The sequence below is a fragment of the Solanum stenotomum genome, chromosome 8 (genome assembly GCF_019186545.1).
Source record: "Solanum stenotomum isolate F172 chromosome 8, ASM1918654v1, whole genome shotgun sequence".
Classification (NCBI taxonomy): domain Eukaryota; kingdom Viridiplantae; phylum Streptophyta; class Magnoliopsida; order Solanales; family Solanaceae; genus Solanum; species Solanum stenotomum.
The window spans coordinates 2,630,376-2,649,056 of NC_064289.1; the positions used below are offsets into that span (position 1 = coordinate 2,630,376).

The window sequence follows — 18,681 nt, forward strand, 5'->3', positions numbered from 1 at the left end:
GACAGATGAAGTAAGCAAATATATACAATCTACAATGAACCTGGTTCAACTTGAATGGTTACATGATGAATTCTGTATGTCGTGTCACAATATTCCCTAACATTCTGAATAATTTCATATTGGTCAACTCCTGGCTCAGTTACAACGTGACAGGACAAAACAATTTTCCCTATAGTGATGGCCCAAACATGCAGGTCATGAACATCTTTTACTCCTGCTAAAGATTTTAGGCCATTCTCGAGTTGAATAATATCAACATCCTTTGGTGTCCTCTCCATCAATAAGGAGAAGATAGTCCTAAGCATGGGTACAGTAGTACTAAGAGCAAAGATTGAGAAAAAAATAGTACAGAGAAGATCAACCACCAACCATTCTGGTTTGTACCACATAATAGCTCCAGCAATCATCACACCAACAGATTGTATCAAATCAGATATAACATGCAGGTAAGCCCCTTCAATATTTATGTTTGATGGTTTGCTGCAACTATGGGATGCTGCTACCAGTTTGGAGCTCTCTTCTTCATTTCTTGGATGAAATTCTTGCATTTCATGATCGTGATCGTGACTGTGACCGTGATCATGACTGTGATCGTGATCATGATCCTTGCAAGGACTAAATGAATGGCTATGGAGAGAATGATCATGCCCAAGCCACACAACTGAAATGAAGTTTATTATGAGACCAAATGCAGCAATAGCAAACATAAGCTTCCCATTCACTTTGGCGTTAGTATGAAACATTCTCTCAGTTGCTTCATAAATCAAAAAACCAGAGATTAGCCATATCAGCTGTACAGAAATAAGGGCTCCTAAAACTTCAAGTCGGTGGTATCCAAAAGAGTGTTCTTTGGTTGCATCCCAGCCAGACACCCAAACAGCAAAAAGAGAAATAGAAAATCCAACAACATCACTAAGCAAGTGAGCTGCATCAGTTAGAACCGCGAGGCTGTGGGCTTTCACCCCTCCGATGGTTTCCACTGCCATGACCATTACATAAAAGATTATGAGCCCACAGAGTTTCATACTCGACTTTGACCTTTTTCTAGAATCCAACAGACTATGCTCTTGCTCTGAGAATGAGCAAATAGGATTGCAAGAAAAATGAGCTCGATTACAGTTGCCATTGCATTTAGCTCCTAACAACTGCTTTATTTCAGACATGGAATCCTCCTGTTGCTCCATCTGTATCGATATGGATTATTGTTAGCCAACTGTTCAATAGAACTACAAATAAGTAGAATTGCAGCATTTGAGTTGAGAGTGAATTGACAGGCCCACTCCCAAGGCTGCCTCATTAACATATATCAAAGTGGTGGTGGAAAAAGATTCAGTAGAATTGCACCCGGAAGTGCACGGGTGAAACCTCATAAGTACACCGTTTGAGATATCAACAGCAAGAATAAGGAAACAAAACAGTAGACGCCTAGACGGTAATACCTAGTTAAGTTGTAAGTCAACCCAATGATCAGTAAATCTAAACAGTAAATTTTAGTTTGAAATGTACCCAAGAAAAGTTAATGCAGCATTATGGATTAGACACTTCATCATAGAAGTTCTATGATATACATGTTTCAGCATTATTTCTGAAGTGTATAATACATCATTTTTAAGCTTATAATATCTAAGCTCACAACTTTTTCCCCAACAATATCAGATTCACATCATGCACCCACGGGTATGGCCTAGTAGTCAATGAAGTAGTTTGAGAACCATAAGATGTTAGGTTCGAATCCCAACAAAAGACAAAACACTAGGTGATTTCTTCCTATGTGTTCTAGCCTTGATGAACAGAGATATATGTATTCGTGGAATTAGCCAAGGTGCAGTCAAACTAGCCCGGACACCAGATTTTTTAAATTTTTGTTATCAGATTCATATCCCTCCCAATTTGAACTAAAATCTGCCATCAGAAAACTAATATGGAAAGAGTCAAACTGCTGTCAACTCTAAAAACTACTAACTTGTTTAAAAGTCTTTTGATCTGATCTTCAACTAAAATTGATATAACTCATCATTCGAACTCCATTTCTTCTATACATTAATCCCAGAACAGGGCAATCAACAAAATTATAAAGAAAAAAAATTTTTTGTGTTCAAATATAGATCAACACAACAATCATGACCCAATATAAAACCCAGAAAAAACATTATTCCAATCACGGGTGAATGCTTGAAACTCCGAATAACCAATACTAAGATGACACAGAAGCGACACAACAACTAACAAAAAGATCGCAAACGCGAACTTGCAACGGATTTTAATTCTTTTACCTGGATTCAGAAGCAATATAAAGGCCGGCAGGGGAAGCTAGGGCTTCTACCTGTAAAAGAATAAAATGAGAAAAAATTGAAGAACCATTGTTGTAGAGTATATAGGATTTTCAGAGGCGGAGTCAGAGGCCAATCATTAAGGCGCTGAATGGGCACACCAAAATTGATTCTGATGGAAGAATCAGGGTGGCCGGAAAGGAAAGGTAAGAGGCCACCAACATTTGTTTTTTCATTTTCTCAAATTGTTATGTTATATATATAATTATTTTTCTTTTACTATTTATATAACCTCTCTGTTTTCTCGAGATATTAATACAAATTGTTATATGGGAGAAAGAAATTAAGTCGGAATAAGAGATTGTGTATTCTTATTTAGATTTTATCTTATGAAATTGTATAGTATGTATTATTGTTATTTTTTCATCAAACAATTAATTTGAATATTTAGTTTTACTTCAAATCCATGTAAATAAATTTTAATTAAAAAATAACTAAATATTACTATATTCATTAACTAAAAATACTTTTTTTCTAGTTAACCAAAGAAAACAAAATACTATTTTTGTGTTCTTTTACCATCCATTTGTAAGACGAAATACTTATATATGTCATTTTAAAGATTTGTGCAAATTTCAAATTTTTGATAAACTATCACAGGCGACAAACTTTTTGGTAGCAACATAATACTATTTTGGTACAATAAAAATAAAATCTTGTAGTAAAAATAGATATCTTTAATACACAAACTTTTTAACGAATTCTCTATTATCTTTTCTTTTTATTTCATTTAATTGGTTTATATCCAACCTAATGCTCTTTTGACTTTGAAAAAAAAATTGTCATTTTTCTATCAATAAATTGTTTTTTATATGCATTTCCATAATAAAAAATGGTAGTAGTTAAAGTTTATTTTAAGAAAATAAAAAATTGACTCATGGAACAAGAAATTATTTCCGCATCAAGGACTAATAGATTTTTAACGTCTAATTGGATCAATTCTCTACTAGACTTTCTAGGTTAAAATGTTTTATTAACTCAACAATGTGATACTAGACATTATATATCTACTACACGTACTTAATACACGTACACTTATGTTCATAATAATATCTACGTACATATACACATTTTATCCATGTAATAACTAATTTCAAATAAAAAATATTCTTTTAACTCAGTGATATAATAATAATTCCCATTCAATTAGTCTATCAATAATTAACAATTTACCTTGTAGATCTAATAACAAATTTTACATATTGCTTTTAATCTAACAAGATTCTCAAGCATCATATATTTTTAGCTTAAATTACTTTGATATGATTATTATGAGATTGTTAGTAGATTTGTTTAATCAAGTCATTTGACTGCGGGAAGCCGAACTTTGTAAAAGTGCTAATTTGGTTGGGAAGAATAGGACTTCTGACTCCAAGCCTATCCTATCCGAATTTTTCAGCTATTGAAGTAGTCTTTTAGTTGTCTTAGCATGTTTCGGTTCTCTTCCCTAATACTTAGGAAAAGTGAGCCACCGGTTCAGGTACAATATACTATCATTACCGCCTAGACAATTAGACATCCAACCTGTAATCACAACGAGCTCAATCAAGCATTATATCGAAACTATTCCAATACTTCTCTAATCTTCTTTTTTTGTCATCACAAAAGATAAATACTATTTATTAAAAGCAAACATTAATACAATGATGTTCGACTTGTGGCCATTCTGACCCAACAGTATTGCACAAAAAGGTATTAATGAAACTACTAGTAGCTACGTTTGGCATCAGTACAAATTGTTGCTTGATGTCACCTGTTGTCCAGGAAAAGGGGTGATTTCTCAAAAAAGGTGATTGAATTCAAAACGTCTCTATTCAAAGCATGTCTTGTCAGCAGATCTGCTACACCATCAATTTCCCTATATGAGTGCTCCACGACATCATTAGTTAGCTGGTGGAGGTGCCACTTGCAATCATGTAAAACGTGAGTAAAAAGTAACGTTGGTGTGTGCAAGAGAATAATAATATATATCTTGAGCGTCAATCTCAGCTATCAGCGGCGTAATATGATGCTCTAGAACAAGTTTAAATCCATTGAAAAGTGCAAGTAATTCAGCTATGACGCTATTGACAGCAACACAAAAGTTTATGAATCCTAAAACTCAATAACTCGCAGAATTACATATAACTTTTCTAATCTCAAATATTTTTATAATTATTCAATAATATTAAGGTTCAGTTTATTTTCATTAGAGTGTTAAAATGTTGATGTGAAGCTGTATTTCTGTTAAGCATTTGAATAATATTTGGATAAAGTTTTTAAAAGAGTAGCTTGAAGATGATATATTTGTTCAAAATTTGAAAAAATGATGATGTCAGAAGCAAGCTTTAAATATATTGGTGTCGACCCGCAAAGTCTCAATTTTTCGATAAAATATTACCCAAACGCCAACTCAAGTGAAAAGGAAACCCTAGATTTTGATTTATAGTAGCAAAATTCACAAAGAGCCACACGAGGGAGGGTCAAGGGCTGCACAAGTTACATCGACTCCGACATCGGAGTTTGCAGCCCTCTCCGCCCCCAAAAATATCTCACTCTTCTTTATCCAACCAATTATTTCACATCATCATCTAATCCCCACCCCCAAATTACCATAAAAATCAAACCTTTATGGATTCTTGGAAAAAACTGTGACCCCATTTTATTGTTTTTCCATTTCTGTATTTTCTTGGATTTTTAGGTTTTATTTAGGGTATTATTGAGACCCCCACTAGGAAAAAAGGAGGAGGAGAAAGGGAGATGGCTCAAAATGGGCAGGGGATAGAACCTGCGGTTCTTGATGACATAATTAACAGGCTATTGGAGTTTAGGAATGTAAGAACTGTTAGACAGGTTCAGCTTTCAGAGGCTGAGATTCGTTCTCTCTGTACTGCTGCAAGAGCAATCTTTCTTCAGCAGCCCAATCTCTTGGAGCTTGAAGCCCCTATCAAGATCTGTGGTAAAAATCTTTTTTTTTTCTTAACCTTCTTGTTTTACTTTGTTGGCACAGACGAATCATTATTACATGCATGCTCATATTTGCATTTGAGTTTGTGAAACCTCTGGTAGTTGTAAGGCTTGAAGACCTTAAATTTATCTAGTGAATGTTATTCCGCGCTGTTAAATGTGAAAATATGTTGATGAATTTGAAAAATTAGTTTCTTTGACCTGAATGAAACTTGTGGGGTATTGGCGAGGGTCTTCTCAATTCCTAGAGCATGTGTGACGCAGGAGAAGATGAAAAGCTGTATGTTCATTTTGAATAGTTTTTTTTTTCAAAAAAGTTTCCAAGGTTGATTGCACAGTTTGTACACTCATCCACTATGGTGTCTTACTTATAGGGATGTAGCTTGTCATTTTAATGTAAATGCGGAATATATTTGTAATATGGGTATACTCGTGGGATACAGTTGAATCCTGTATCTGCTTTTGTATATCATTGCTATGATATGTCACATGATAGAGCCCTGCTCCTAATGCTTGTCTTTTTGCCTTCAGTAAGTAGCACGACTAAAGAAAGAGATTGCTGAAAGAGTGAATTACTTGAAAGACAGTAGGAAAGCGAACAGATGTAGAAACTTAGTTCAGAAAATTTGTAATTAGGTTTTGTTTGCTTGAGACTTTGGGATAGAGAGTACCCTTCCTAGAAGATGGCTCATCATCCTAAAGTGATCTCTAGGTGTAAATTTTTGGTTGTTAATGGTAATACTTCACGGTTTACCCAAAAAAAAAAAAGAGTAGCACGGCTCTTTATTTGTTTACCTGTAGTTTGATAAGATTACAAGGCTCTTGATTAATCTGTTTGGCTGTAGTTTGATAGGATGTGCTAGAAAAGATAGAGTAGAGTCCTTACGTTTTCCTGGAGATTGTTCTTCTATTCTTGAAAGAGTGAGAATTTAGTCTCTCGATATCTTTACTTGATGTGCTTACTGAATTGCTTCGTTGTTCATACTTCCCTTGAGATTAGGTTGTCATTATTATAATATTTTCTAATATTGTTTCTATCTTCCACATCTTTTATCAGGAAGTATGTTTATTTCATAACAAGATTCTTTTCCTCAGCTGTTCTCCTCTTCAGTAGATCCATTTCACTTTTCTGTTTCTTTGTTAGGGGATGGTTGAGGCAATCTGTCATAATCAATCTTTGTATTTGGTCAAACTAATTAGCCTATCTCTTTTTTATTTCTTTTCTGGATTCTAGGTGATATTCATGGACAGTATGGTGATCTTCTGAGGCTTTTTGAATATGGTGGATTCCCACCCCAGTCTAATTACTTGTTTTTAGGGGACTATGTGGATCGTGGCAAACAGAGTTTGGAGACTATATGCCTTCTACTTGCTTACAAAATTAAATACCCAGAGAACTTCTTTCTGTTAAGAGGGAATCATGAGTGTGCTTCTATTAACCGGATATACGGATTTTATGATGAATGTAAGCGCCGATTCAATGTGAGGCTGTGGAAAGTCTTCACTGATTGTTTCAACTGTCTTCCCGTGGCAGCTCTCATAGATGATAAAATACTTTGCATGCATGGTGGCCTTTCTCCTGATCTAACAGACATGGATCTGATACGAAATTTACCGCGTCCAACAGATGTTCCCGATTCTGGTTTGCTTTGTGATTTACTTTGGTCAGATCCTAGTAGAGAAGTTAAAGGTTGGGGAATGAATGACAGGGGCGTCTCATATACCTTTGGTCCTGATAAAGTGGCAGAGTTCTTGATGCAACAAGATATGGACCTTGTTTGTCGTGCCCATCAGGTACTTCTGTTTGACTCGTGGTTTCCTCTTTTTCTAGTATTGAGTTATTTACTAGGATATTTCTTACCTAGGTTGTGGAGGACGGTTATGAATTTTTTGCTGAAAGGCAGCTAGTTACAGTATTTTCTGCACCAAACTACTGTGGCGAATTTGATAATGCTGGTGCAATGATGAGTGTGGATGAAAATCTGATGTGCTCTTTCCAGATTTTGAAGCCAGCAGATAGAAAACCTCGGTTCTTGTGAAGCAAAAGGTCATAGCTTATGTATGTGCTCTCCCAGTGGCACCTAAGGTTTGTGTACTTGCCGCATTGTCATTTATTCCATGACAAATCCAACATGATTCTCTGCAATAATATATTCAATCAACCTCTGTTTTGGATTGATCTTGTTTCTGTGCCATAAAACTAGATGCCTATGCTGATATCATGTAATCCATACATACTAGGGTTGCAAAGAGGTTTGAGCCATGCATTTCCCCTTCTTTCTAAAAAATATGTTTATGGGTTGCGCTGGTCGTTTCCCACCTCTTCTAAACAGACATGTATGTTATTTGTTGATATAATTTGCTTTGTAGTTCATTCATATTGACTATTCTTTAACTGGCGAAGTCTACCTGTTTCAAGACCTAAATCTTAACCATGTGTAATGACACTATTTTATGTGGCTTAGTTTACTGTCATTAATACCTAAAGCTTAACTAGACATAGTGATTCTATTTAGTATCATAATGTTGTTTTGCATTTTACACACTTCATCTTCCAGCATTTCTTTTAAACATATCTCTATCAAAATCAACACTTCTTTCTGCTCATCTCCTTGCAAGTCAAGGTAGAGTGCTACTCCCTCAATATTAACAAAGTAACTGAAATAATTTTCTAGTGGTATGGTATCCTCTATCATTGGTTTATGAATAACCACATTTTTTAATGATAGAATGCTCATATTTCTTCTTCCTAATTTCATATCCAACCTTCATTGGTTGAACATGTGACTTATTGTGTGCTTTAAGTACTCTAATCCTTTTTTAGGGTCTATTCCGAGGAGAAATTTTGCTATGAAAAAATTATCTTTTCCCTTTCCTTTCAGAAGACTCTTTCAACAAAAAGCAGACAAACACTCTAAAAATCAGATACTTAATTATAATAAACACTTCTAAATACTTTAAATGAAAATTGTGTTGAGCATTAGGAAATTTAAAAAATATGCTTCAAAGTGACCTCTTCCCTTTCTCACTTCAATATTTGGAGTGCACTATGTTGTCTCACATAATCATACGTTTATCCTTCTCTATTACTTCCTTGATTAAACTGAATTTTAAGTTACCAACCATCTATTTCTAAAACTTATTAAGATTATGTAAAATGACACATAATATGTCAAGGCTGTCAGCTGAGTTGTCAAGCTTCTCCGCGGATGAGAACTTTCATGTCCTTTTCCTAAAATTGCAGTTGATTAGTTGATTTTGTTGTATTTCCACATCCACACTTTTGTCACCCTTCATTGTCAATTTAATGCATTATTGTCGAAGGTGACTTTCTTTTGATGAAGAAAGACATAGATTAAGAATATATGTACACACACATGTAATTCAAGAAAAGAATGATAAAGAGAAACAATAATTGTATGGAACAAAGGTTTTGAAAACTACAATCAAGTACCTCAAGTAAAAAAATTAAATCAAGTTCAAAACATTTTAAGTCACTGATTTAGACACTAAAATGCAGTCTTAGCTTTTTTGGATGACGGAGAAATTCATTTTGGGCCAACCCTCGGGGCCAACTACAATTTTTGAAACTCGGGGATAATGGACCACCTCCTTTCTCAACATAAATTCTAGGCTTAGTTTGCATAGTGAGTCTTAATTTTTCTTGTTCAATTTATGACTGGCTTTTATGCTAAATTTCTAGTTTCCTATTGTTAAGCACCAACATATTTGGCCATGGGATTCCTTAACTAATGCATTACTCTGTTAGCAATATTTATGTTGTAGTACTGTTCTCTTCTAGATAGCATCCATGGGCAGGCTCACGCTATAGTGCCCAGTGACTTTACTCTAGTGTCCGTCCTGCCTGTGCTACTCCAAGTTTCAGGGCGTAAGTGTGTCTCAACCGTCCTCTATCAACACCACCTTCTTGAATACTAATTCTTAGACACTGTCGTTTATCAACACTACCTTCTTGAAATACTTATTCTTTGTAAAGTCAATCTTATGTAATTATAATATTACAGCAATAGAAGTTTCTAATTCAAAATCCTCTTCATTTGATGAAGGCCATACTGTCTCTTTTTTCTACAAGTTAAATGATCATACCCATAAGTGGGGTTCATGTGGAATCTCTTACTCTCGGTGACCTTTTCCCCCCCTTTCATTAAGAAGTCATGCAAAATCATCAGATTGAATGCAGTCATGTACAATACATAGAACAACCTATGAAACAAAAAGGAAAAAGGATGTCCAATACTTGGAATTTGGCACATCAGCTATTTAGTTTTGGCTACGTAATCTCTCTAGAAATGATGCTTTACCATGCCAGTGAAACCATGGATTAAAATTTAAATCGATGGTTTATTTCGTTGGGTCTATACTGAGGTGTACTTTGTATTGTTGATCACTTCATCCTTTAGCATGACTATTCTTCAGGTATTTTATCTAAGTCGTAAGGCTTTGTTCTTTTTTCATTAATGTGAGTATTGTACGTTTAATAATTGTGCTCCTGTTTGAGTATATGAGCAAAAGATTCTTAAATTTCATTCCTTGATTTACCACCTCTTGTGCTGAATTCAGTCTGTCTCTTCATCAAAACATTTTTTCAGCTTTTGCATAGTTATGCATGATGTATGCTCGAAATTTTCTGTAATTTGGTATTCTAAAGATGGTTATGTTTCGCAGAAATTTCTTATGTGCTGGGAAAGAGCGGTTGAAGATGCTGGCTTCTGCAATGTTTGTCATACAAGCATGGTTTCGAATGGGAAAGCAGGTGGTTCAGTTCAGGACCATGAAAATTGACTTTAACTGTAGTTTGAATGGAGGCCTCAAAGCCAAAATACTTTTCCTCTGTTTTTCTTGGTGGGTCGTTTATCTTTTTTATATTTGCTCGTGCAATCTATGATTTGACGTGTAAATACATTCTGTTTGTAATCTCAGTTGCAATCTTATTAAGTGATTGGTACTTAAAAAGTTTGCCCTTTTCAGCCATCTTTCTAGTTTACCCCTCATTATATTGTTTTATATGAGTTGTGAGCTGAATGGTTTGCTAGTTTCTACTTCATTATCTTCATTAAATGATGGGTTTTTGAGAAAAAAATGTGTTACTGATTACTTCTAATTATACAGCCAACAAAAAAGGAAATACAATAGAGAGGGTTACACCATAATTGACATTATGATTTGTCTGTGGGTCTATCTTGGGATAACTTATCCCACCATACATATGAGATAACTTATTCTATCGCTATGAATTATGATATAAATGGTGGGATAAGTTATCTCAAACATGACAATCAAAAATAATTTTATTTCATCACTATTTATTTTTATCTCTCACACCAAACAATCCGTTAGAGTTTGTTGTTCAGAATGAGTGTGATCTAGTTATATTTTACTATGATGGAAGCTATTAGTTACTTTTTGAAAAATATTGAGTCAAAATAAGTATCAGTGACTTCTAGTTGTATGGGTTGTCTGGTTACGTTGGGGGTGGGGGGTTATGTATTCATGTAGCATATTCCGCTTTGGGAAAATCCTTTTGGCCATAATATGGCCAGGTAAAAGGATATGTTCACACTATAAACTAGTTTGTTTTAGGATATTTTTGCCCTTTAACTTAAATATTGAATATATTCTTCAATTATGTTTCCAATACATTGACAATAATTAATGAGATTAATTATTAATGATTTCTTAGTTAAACATGAGAAAGGAACCACAAAATTCACCAAAGAAAACTTAAGTCGCCCCACTCTTCTCACTTGAAATTTTCAAGATCTAAAAAAAAATTAAAAATTTGACAGTAATAGTAAAAGATAAAAGAAAAAATATAACTCTTTTTCGATTTCAAAATTACCTCCTTAATTCTTTTGTTTATTTTGTTTTCCATTTCTAAAATACCTCCTTAATTCTTTTGTTTATTTATTTTCCATTTTTTTTTCTTGATGATAAAAAATAAATTAAAAAGTACAAAAGAGGAGTAAAGTGTAGATAATCTAGTTTAGTAATTTCCAATCGTGAAAAGATAAATTATATCAAATTTAAATATTAAAAATTTATATCTATAATACTCAAAATTAAAAAAACTGAAATTGACTGAGTTGGCAAAACAATTACTCTTATTTGTTTAAAGTGTTGCTACACATCGGTTTTCTGGAAAAAAAGTTAAATGATAAAATAATATTTTATTAGATTATACTTAGAATGCGTATGAGCAAAATATGAAGAAAACATAAATTACCATGATGTTTCCTCTATTATGTGATTGCCTTCATATCCTCGACCGTATATGAATCACATCATACACAAATAAAGACTCATCAAAATTAATATTTTTTTATTTATCTAGAGACGTAAACAAATATTTTTTGGATAAAAATGTTGATGGTGCTTCATTGAAAAATTAGAATAACACGAAAAGGATATATAAAGTTCTTTATAATTTCAAAATAAATTTTTATAAGAAAATTGAAAGAAAGACATCTTCATAGTTCTCCGATGATAATGACAACACAAATTTGTTAAGCATGAACTTCAAAGTTTCATCACATATATATTTTTTTCTTTATTAGTATTATTTGTTGTTTTATAAATAAACAAATGTTTGTTATTAAATGATATGTTAAAATATTAAGTATATATAATTGTAGTCAGAACATTATCATTTTTTCCTCTCAAATTAATATTTTTTGAAACTGATTAGGAATTTTTATAATTAAGTAATTTTATTGTATTTATTATATAAATAAATTTAAATTACATATTTAAATTAAATTTTAAATAACTTTTATAAATATAATGTAAAATAGTTCAATAATAACCGTCAAAACTCAAAATACTTTAGAATTGATAGTCATCGCCACATTAAAGAAATACTAAAAATCATATGGTTCATAGGTGTCGATCCTATTTAACAACAACCCAAGATAGTTGCACATTAATGTTGTAGTTTGCATATTTATTAATTATTATGTTTTAAAAAATTAAACTACATATTTAAATATCATGTTTAATTATTATTTTTTTTAAAAATTAAACTATGTATTGAAAACTACATATTTAATTATTATGTTCTAAAAAATTAAACTACGTATTTCTATAATGTGTCGATGTCTACAATTTTAAAGTATTTTGAGTTTTGATTGTCGTTATTGAAATATTTTTTCAATTATATTTAAAAATGATTTTTATGTATAGTTGTCTCCTTTGGTAGAAAATTCTATATTAAATGAAAATATTTTTTAAAAAATGTATATCCTAATTATGTTATATTTTATTTACATACATTAAACATGTTGTCAATTTAATATAGTATCCTATATAAAATACATCTATTTTATAGTATTATAATTGATAAGTAGGTATCGAGTGATCTTTTATTTATTTGTTTTGAAACATCCTCTTAATTAATCTTATTGGAGTAATTGATTTTTTTATTCATGGTTAAAATTAGTGAAATAATTTCACCAATTTCTATATATGTTAATTCTTGTTTGGAATGATAATAATATAAAAAATTAATATGTTATTCATGGTATAGTTATAAATGTCTTATCATCAATTATTTTTTAGAAATATCTAATTTCCAAAATAACATTATTTTTTCTCTTGAAAAACATCCATTATATAAACTAATCTATTTAGTTGATTATATTTAAAGAGAAAATCAATTTTTTTTTAATCTACACTTAATTACTATATTTTACTAAATTTATATTACAAAATAATTAAGTATAATCTTAAGTAGATAAGATAGTCATTTGTAGTTATTATTACTGAGAAATTTAATTGTCGTCTTCAATAAAGAGATTTATTTTAAGCAAAAAAAAATAACTTTTCAATGGTATGCATTGGTACATTATGAACATAATTGAGTTCGGGGGAGGGTTAGAGGAGGGAGTGTAGGTTATTGTTTATGTAGAACATAATTTGTATAGTATATAATGAAAAAAATATTAATGTATAAAAACAAAATTACAAAAATATTTTTAAAACTAAAGCGCACAATTTTTTTTTATTAACTAAAGAATATTTGTTTTTAAAAATAAATCGAATGAACTATACACACATATACAAAAAAAATATACACAAAAACGTTTTTCATTTTTCTTGGCAACCAAATAGTTTGTGTTTTAGTAGTTAAAAAAGTTTGGGAAATAGAAAAAAGTTAGTTAGTTTGGAGGGAAAAGTATTGAGGAAATAAATGCAAAAATTGAAATAAGGATATTATAGTCATTTTACATTTCTTGTCAAATTCTGGCCAAATTTTTCTGGCTATTTAACATTACTCTTCCTTTTTTATCAGACGACTGTTGTAAAACTAGACAAATAGATGTGTTCATCATTTTTACATTTCCTTAGCTGTCCATTGAATTTGAGGACAAACAAACAAATATCGGGAATGTAAAAAAGTGACCTCACTCTAGTTATCAGAAACATTCTGTCATTAAATGTAGAAATGCTACAGTAATAGTCAATTAAAACAAACCTCTTCCACATTTTCCTCCAGCCTTTGTGATTGTCTTGATTAGGAACTTGGTGAGAATTTTGTTGATTATCTGATGGATATGACAAGTGTCTTCTCTTTTCAAACTAGTACTATATATAGCTATGCAGATTGTACTGAGTATTTATAATAGGCAAGTCGTTATCAATGAAGCTAATCACTTTTTTCGCCTTGTTTTTCCTACTACAAAGCACTACTATTCTTTCTTTTGTTGCTACAGACTATTCTGTAGCGACATCACAATATGGTGGTAACACTTCTTCGCCTATTACTAGCCAATCACCACCTTATCATGGCTATCAACCGGCTAATTCTCCAAGTACACCACCTCCGAGGCATGCTCCACCACACCATGCCCACCCACCACTTTCCCATGGTCATATACCACAATTTGTTGGTAGTCCTCCATCACCGTCTCCAGTGATTTCACCGCCTAATTCCCTACCATCGTATGGTTCTTCTCCACCCTCTCATGGTGGCGGCCATCCACCATCTCAGGGGCATAAACCACCTTCACCCTCTTATGGACATACACCATCTCCTACAGAGCACACGCCGCCACCTGGAAGATATCATCCACCTAGCCATCATCAGCCTTCACCTCCAAGTCATCATAGGCATCCTTCACCACCAACACCAACTTACTCTCCTTCTCCATCTCAAATACAACCTCCATCACCTCTATATTCACAACCATCGCCGCCGCCACACTCATTACATTCACATGGACATGCTCCACCCCCTAAAGGGCATACGCCACCTAAAGGACATCATCAACCTTCACCCCCAAGTCATTATGCACATTCTCCACCACCAACACCAATTTACTCTCCTCCTCAAGTGCAACCTCCACCACCGACTTATTCATCTCCTCCACCTCCATATTCACAACCATCACCGTCACCACATTCACCGCCCTCACATAGATATTCACCACCTCCTAAAGGGCACACACCACCTAGAGGACATAATCCACCAAGACATCATCAACCTTCACCTCCGAGTCATCATGGACATCCTCCTCCTACACATGCACAACCACCACCAACTCCAATTTACTTGCCTTCACCTCAAGTGCAACCTTCACCTCCGACTTATTCACCTCATCCATCTACATACCCACCACCATCACACTTGCCACCTTCACATGGACATGTACCACCTCCTAAAGGGCACAAACCACCTAGAAGACATCATACACATTCACCTCCGAGTCATCATGGACATCCTCCACCAACATACTCGCAGCCACCATCTCCACCAACGTACTCTTCTCCCCCACCTGCACAATCACCTCCACCTCCACCAACATACTCCCCTCCTCCACCTGCACAATCGCTACCACCACCTCTACCAACGTACTCCCCTCCTCTACCTGCAAAATCACCACTACATCTACCAACATATTCCCCTTCTCCACCTGTACAATCACCACCACCTCCACCAACACACTCTCTTCCTCCATCAACATATCCCTCTCCCCCACCTGCACAATCACCACCACCTCCACCAGCATACTCCTCTCATCCACCTGCACAATCACCACCTCCACCATCACCAATTTACTCGCCTCCACAACCATTAGCCCCTCTTCCACCTACATACTCACCACCACTACTAACTTCTCCTCCTCCACCAACACATTCGCCTCCTCTCCCTGCTTACTCTCCACCTCCACCATGGACTACATATTCTCCCCTTTCTTCTCCATACGGTCTTCCACTAAGCACTCCATAAATTGCAGCGTCCATCGGATCAACAAGTCCTCCACCTTCAACGTACCATGGCCTATCGCCACCATGTATCTCAAATACACCATAAAAGTTGCATTAGCTTGCTAGTTGCTCTTTAGATTAATAAGAATGGTCTGCTATATTTCTTATGTTGTCTTACTAGAAGCAGTTATATAGTGTTTATCAGTTTTTTTTTTCTTATTGTAAGAGAATAACTTTGGATATTAGTATCCTATTATAAATTTCAAGTTATGTTTAATCATTGATTAAGTACTATATATTGTCCAATGCGTTGGTCATGGAAGAATAAATCATAAAACCACTAAATAGAAAAAGGATAAATTAAAAAAAATGATATGTTGTTATGTTTTTTGGAAACTATCAATAAAAGGTATATGTATTATTGATTTAGTTCGATTTGATTTAATTTATTACAAAACTAAATGAAACTTTTATCGATTATTCAAAGATAAGTGGTCAAGTAAATACACATATTAATTTGTTTATGTGCATCATCACTAACTTGTTTAGCATACAAAACTAAATAAAACATGTTTTGAGGACTTTTTTTTTCATTACTAGATAATCAATGCTCCTGCATAATGCGGACGTATGCCTAACATCAATATTAAAAAAAGGTTCATTATTGAGGATCATACTTGTTTAATTTATTTAGCAGAATTATTACTAAAAATAATATAATGCTATCAAGCAAATAAAATGTTGACTGTATGATGACAGTTCATGTGGTTTACATTTATTTGAGAAATGAAAATTCTAGAATTGGTATGTGCATTAAAATACATTAATTTAAATAGCATTAGTTCTCAATCTGCCTCTATTAATTATAGAAATATTTTTCAATGAACAAGATTTTATCATAATCAGATATTTTGAAAATTAAACTTTTTTCTATAAAAAGACGTTATCTAATTAAATGAATTTTACGGACGATTAAAATAATTAAAAGAGAAAATTAGATGAGTGGCTGAATGGCGAGCATCGTGTGCATATATAAAAAGTTGAGAGGCACATGTGATTGTCTCTGTGCAAATATTCGCTGACAGTCTGTCTCATCTTCGTGGAACCCGCTTTGTTCTCTCTAGTGCGCCTCTTTAAACTCCTGGCCTATATTCTCTCTCTCTCTCTCGTAGTATCTACTTCCACAACTCCTCTCTCTCTCCGGCAGGCCGGCGATCGGGTCAAACCTCATTGTTTGACCATGGCTTCCGTGATTGAATCTGCTTGGACGGTAAGATTTTTCTACTTCATTCGATGTTTATTAGCCCTAAATTGTACTGAATCTGCTTTTAGTTTAACTGCATTTTGAGATTGACGCTTTTATTTTGTGGATCTACCTGATTTGCCGACGTTGAGAATCTGTATATTTGTGCATGCGGATTTGTTTTAGTTTGCTGCATGAGTGACCAGTACACTGATGAGGCCGATTGGCACATCATTGCTTATATCGATCGTTAACCTTTTTTATTCGTTACATAATTTTGGTGTCTGAGTAGCTTAGGTGTAGTCAACTAATTTCACGTGATAGCAACAATAATTCTGTCCAGCAAGTCTAGGACAAATGAGAAGAAATCATTTAGTTTAAATTGTCTCTGTGGGAATTTGGACTTGAGACTTGATGGTTTTCAAGTCACTTTATGATTACTAGGCCAAATCCTTGAGTGCTTTGCATATATAATCAATAAATAGCTTTGACTATGAAATATAAACTCATCCCTCCATGCATATGATTTGATTATTGACAGAATCCCCTCTGTATTTTCCTTTGTGAAATTTTAAATAAACGTTTTTGATTCTACTGAAGTTGATTATTGAAGGTATAATATGAGAAGGTGGTTAAGATTTAGTGACTTTAGGCAATTTTGTTGGGTAGTAGTCATTCAATTTTTTCATATCCTTTCTCTCTCTGTCAGATAGCTATGGGTTCTTTCCGTACAAGTATTAATAAAAAAAGTAGGCAGTATAACTTTAGGGGAGAGAGTTAGCAAAGATTGATTTGGATTAGTGTGCCAAAAGGACACATGCTGGATTAGTAACAGGCATAACAAATAACTGAACAGTGTGCAGCACCATCAGAAATCGAGTGCATAGTGAATTTGGAGCTCAAACTGTGACCAGTTGTTGTTTTATAGTTGTAATAGGTTTGTGAACGAGCTGAAATTGGATCAAACACAGCTGGAGTGTTGTAGTTCTGTTTGTTTAGAAATTGTAGGAATCAGAACTAGATCAGGGGTAACAGAATAAAGTATTGTTGATCAACCTGGATAAGTGTTGGGTTTGTTTGAATATAGCTATTGAAACATACGTAGAAAGTTAATGATGAGCTATCTCATGGGGTTTAAGTGTATGGAATTTAGACATTTACCAAGAAGGTTTTGGGGGGAATTAACTAAGCATGGCAGTTCTGAAGGTTTGTGACGGATAATCAAATTTTTGTCTGACCATTGTCCAGGACATATCTCACTTATTGAAGAATTCTCAAACTTCTTCTGGTTTGCCTTAAGGAAGCTGTGAAATGATGGGAGCTTGACAAGGCTCAAGCTAAGGCTACAACTTGGATCTAGAACTTAGGAGGCTGTGTATAGATTGCAAGATTGACAACATAAATTGAATTCTAGAGGGTTAAATGGCTTCCAATTCTGATGTCCGAAAGTGGATTCTCTAACTTGAAAATGTACGAAGTGTGGAATATGGCATCCATGTCTTACTATCAAATTCTTGCAACCAATAAAGAATTGAAGAGAAGATCCCCTGGATTTCTGGAAGGCCATGTATAGAACTATAGCTCCTGTGAAGGTCTCTTATAATGGACAGACAGAGCACTATATGAAGCAATTGTGATCAATAGAACATTAGAGGAAAACCTTGGTTAACAAATGTTTCATTCTTGGAAAGTCATGAAGATTCAGTTACCCACCTGCTGATGCATTCACTGAAACAAATGAAAATGGACCATGCTCCAGGTTTTATGTGGAACAATTTGGGTTTTACAGTGCATAGTGGTTTAGTGCTCAGCTTCTTAAATAGGCCCCATGGTCTGGAAGTCTGCTCGAAATTTCCGGGGAACTGCTCTGTTATGGTCCGTTTAGTTGCCTTATCAACTTTGTTTTTTGTGGGTGGGTGAGTTGGGGGGGGGGGGGGG

At 34.0% G+C, this 18,681-nt stretch overlaps 4 protein-coding genes across 4 annotated transcripts in view; 3 read left to right on the forward strand and 1 right to left on the reverse strand.

Moving 5' to 3' along the window:
* Positions 1 to 17: 17 nt before the first annotated feature.
* Positions 18 to 2,503, reverse strand: LOC125872601 (metal tolerance protein B). Its single transcript, XM_049553347.1, has 2 exons — positions 2,274 to 2,503; positions 18 to 1,184 (listed from the first exon to the last, which is right to left on the reverse strand). The coding sequence occupies exon 2, from the start codon at positions 1,182 to 1,184 to the stop codon at positions 30 to 32; it is 1,155 nt and encodes a 384-aa protein (XP_049409304.1). The 5' UTR covers positions 2,274 to 2,503; the 3' UTR covers positions 18 to 29.
* Positions 2,504 to 4,700: 2,197 nt separating this feature from the next.
* LOC125872603 (serine/threonine-protein phosphatase PP1 isozyme 2) lies at positions 4,701 to 10,227 on the forward strand. Its single transcript, XM_049553350.1, has 4 exons — positions 4,701 to 5,268; positions 6,511 to 7,070; positions 7,142 to 7,362; positions 9,963 to 10,227. Exons 1-3 carry the CDS (start codon positions 5,070 to 5,072, stop codon positions 7,313 to 7,315), a joined length of 933 nt encoding a protein of 310 aa, XP_049409307.1. The 5' UTR covers positions 4,701 to 5,069; the 3' UTR covers positions 7,316 to 7,362; positions 9,963 to 10,227.
* Positions 10,228 to 13,932: 3,705 nt separating this feature from the next.
* On the forward strand, positions 13,933 to 15,522 carry LOC125872596 (extensin-like). Its single transcript, XM_049553343.1, has 2 exons — positions 13,933 to 14,192; positions 14,454 to 15,522. Exons 1-2 carry the CDS (start codon positions 13,933 to 13,935, stop codon positions 15,520 to 15,522), a joined length of 1,329 nt encoding a protein of 442 aa, XP_049409300.1.
* Positions 15,523 to 16,573: 1,051 nt separating this feature from the next.
* The window catches only part of LOC125872604 (methylsterol monooxygenase 2-2), a 5,969-nt gene continuing 3,861 nt past the window's right edge, over positions 16,574 to 18,681 (forward strand). Inside the window, exon 1 of the mRNA XM_049553352.1 lies at positions 16,574 to 16,770. Within this exon, the coding sequence (XP_049409309.1) occupies positions 16,741 to 16,770 (30 nt within the window). The 5' untranslated portion in view covers positions 16,574 to 16,740. The remainder of the gene's footprint in view (positions 16,771 to 18,681) is intronic.

What these genes read in the sequence shown, in the direction of transcription:
- LOC125872601 (XM_049553347.1), bottom strand. Translation starts at nt 1,184, where the DNA reads ATGGAGCAACAGGAGGATTCCATGTCTGAAATAAAGCAGTTGTTAGGA.
- LOC125872603 (XM_049553350.1), top strand. Translation starts at nt 5,070, where the DNA reads ATGGCTCAAAATGGGCAGGGGATAGAACCTGCGGTTCTTGATGACATA. An exon ending in AGCCCCTATCAAGATCTGTG is followed by an intron (nt 5,269 to 6,510) that starts GTAAAAATCTTT and finishes TCTGGATTCTAG; the next exon opens with GTGATATTCATGGACAGTAT. An exon ending in TTGTTTGTCGTGCCCATCAG is followed by an intron (nt 7,071 to 7,141) that starts GTACTTCTGTTT and finishes TTTCTTACCTAG; the next exon opens with GTTGTGGAGGACGGTTATGA.
- LOC125872596 (XM_049553343.1), top strand. Translation starts at nt 13,933, where the DNA reads ATGAAGCTAATCACTTTTTTCGCCTTGTTTTTCCTACTACAAAGCACT. An exon ending in CAATTTGTTGGTAGTCCTCC is followed by an intron (nt 14,193 to 14,453) that starts ATCACCGTCTCC and finishes ATCTCAAATACA; the next exon opens with ACCTCCATCACCTCTATATT.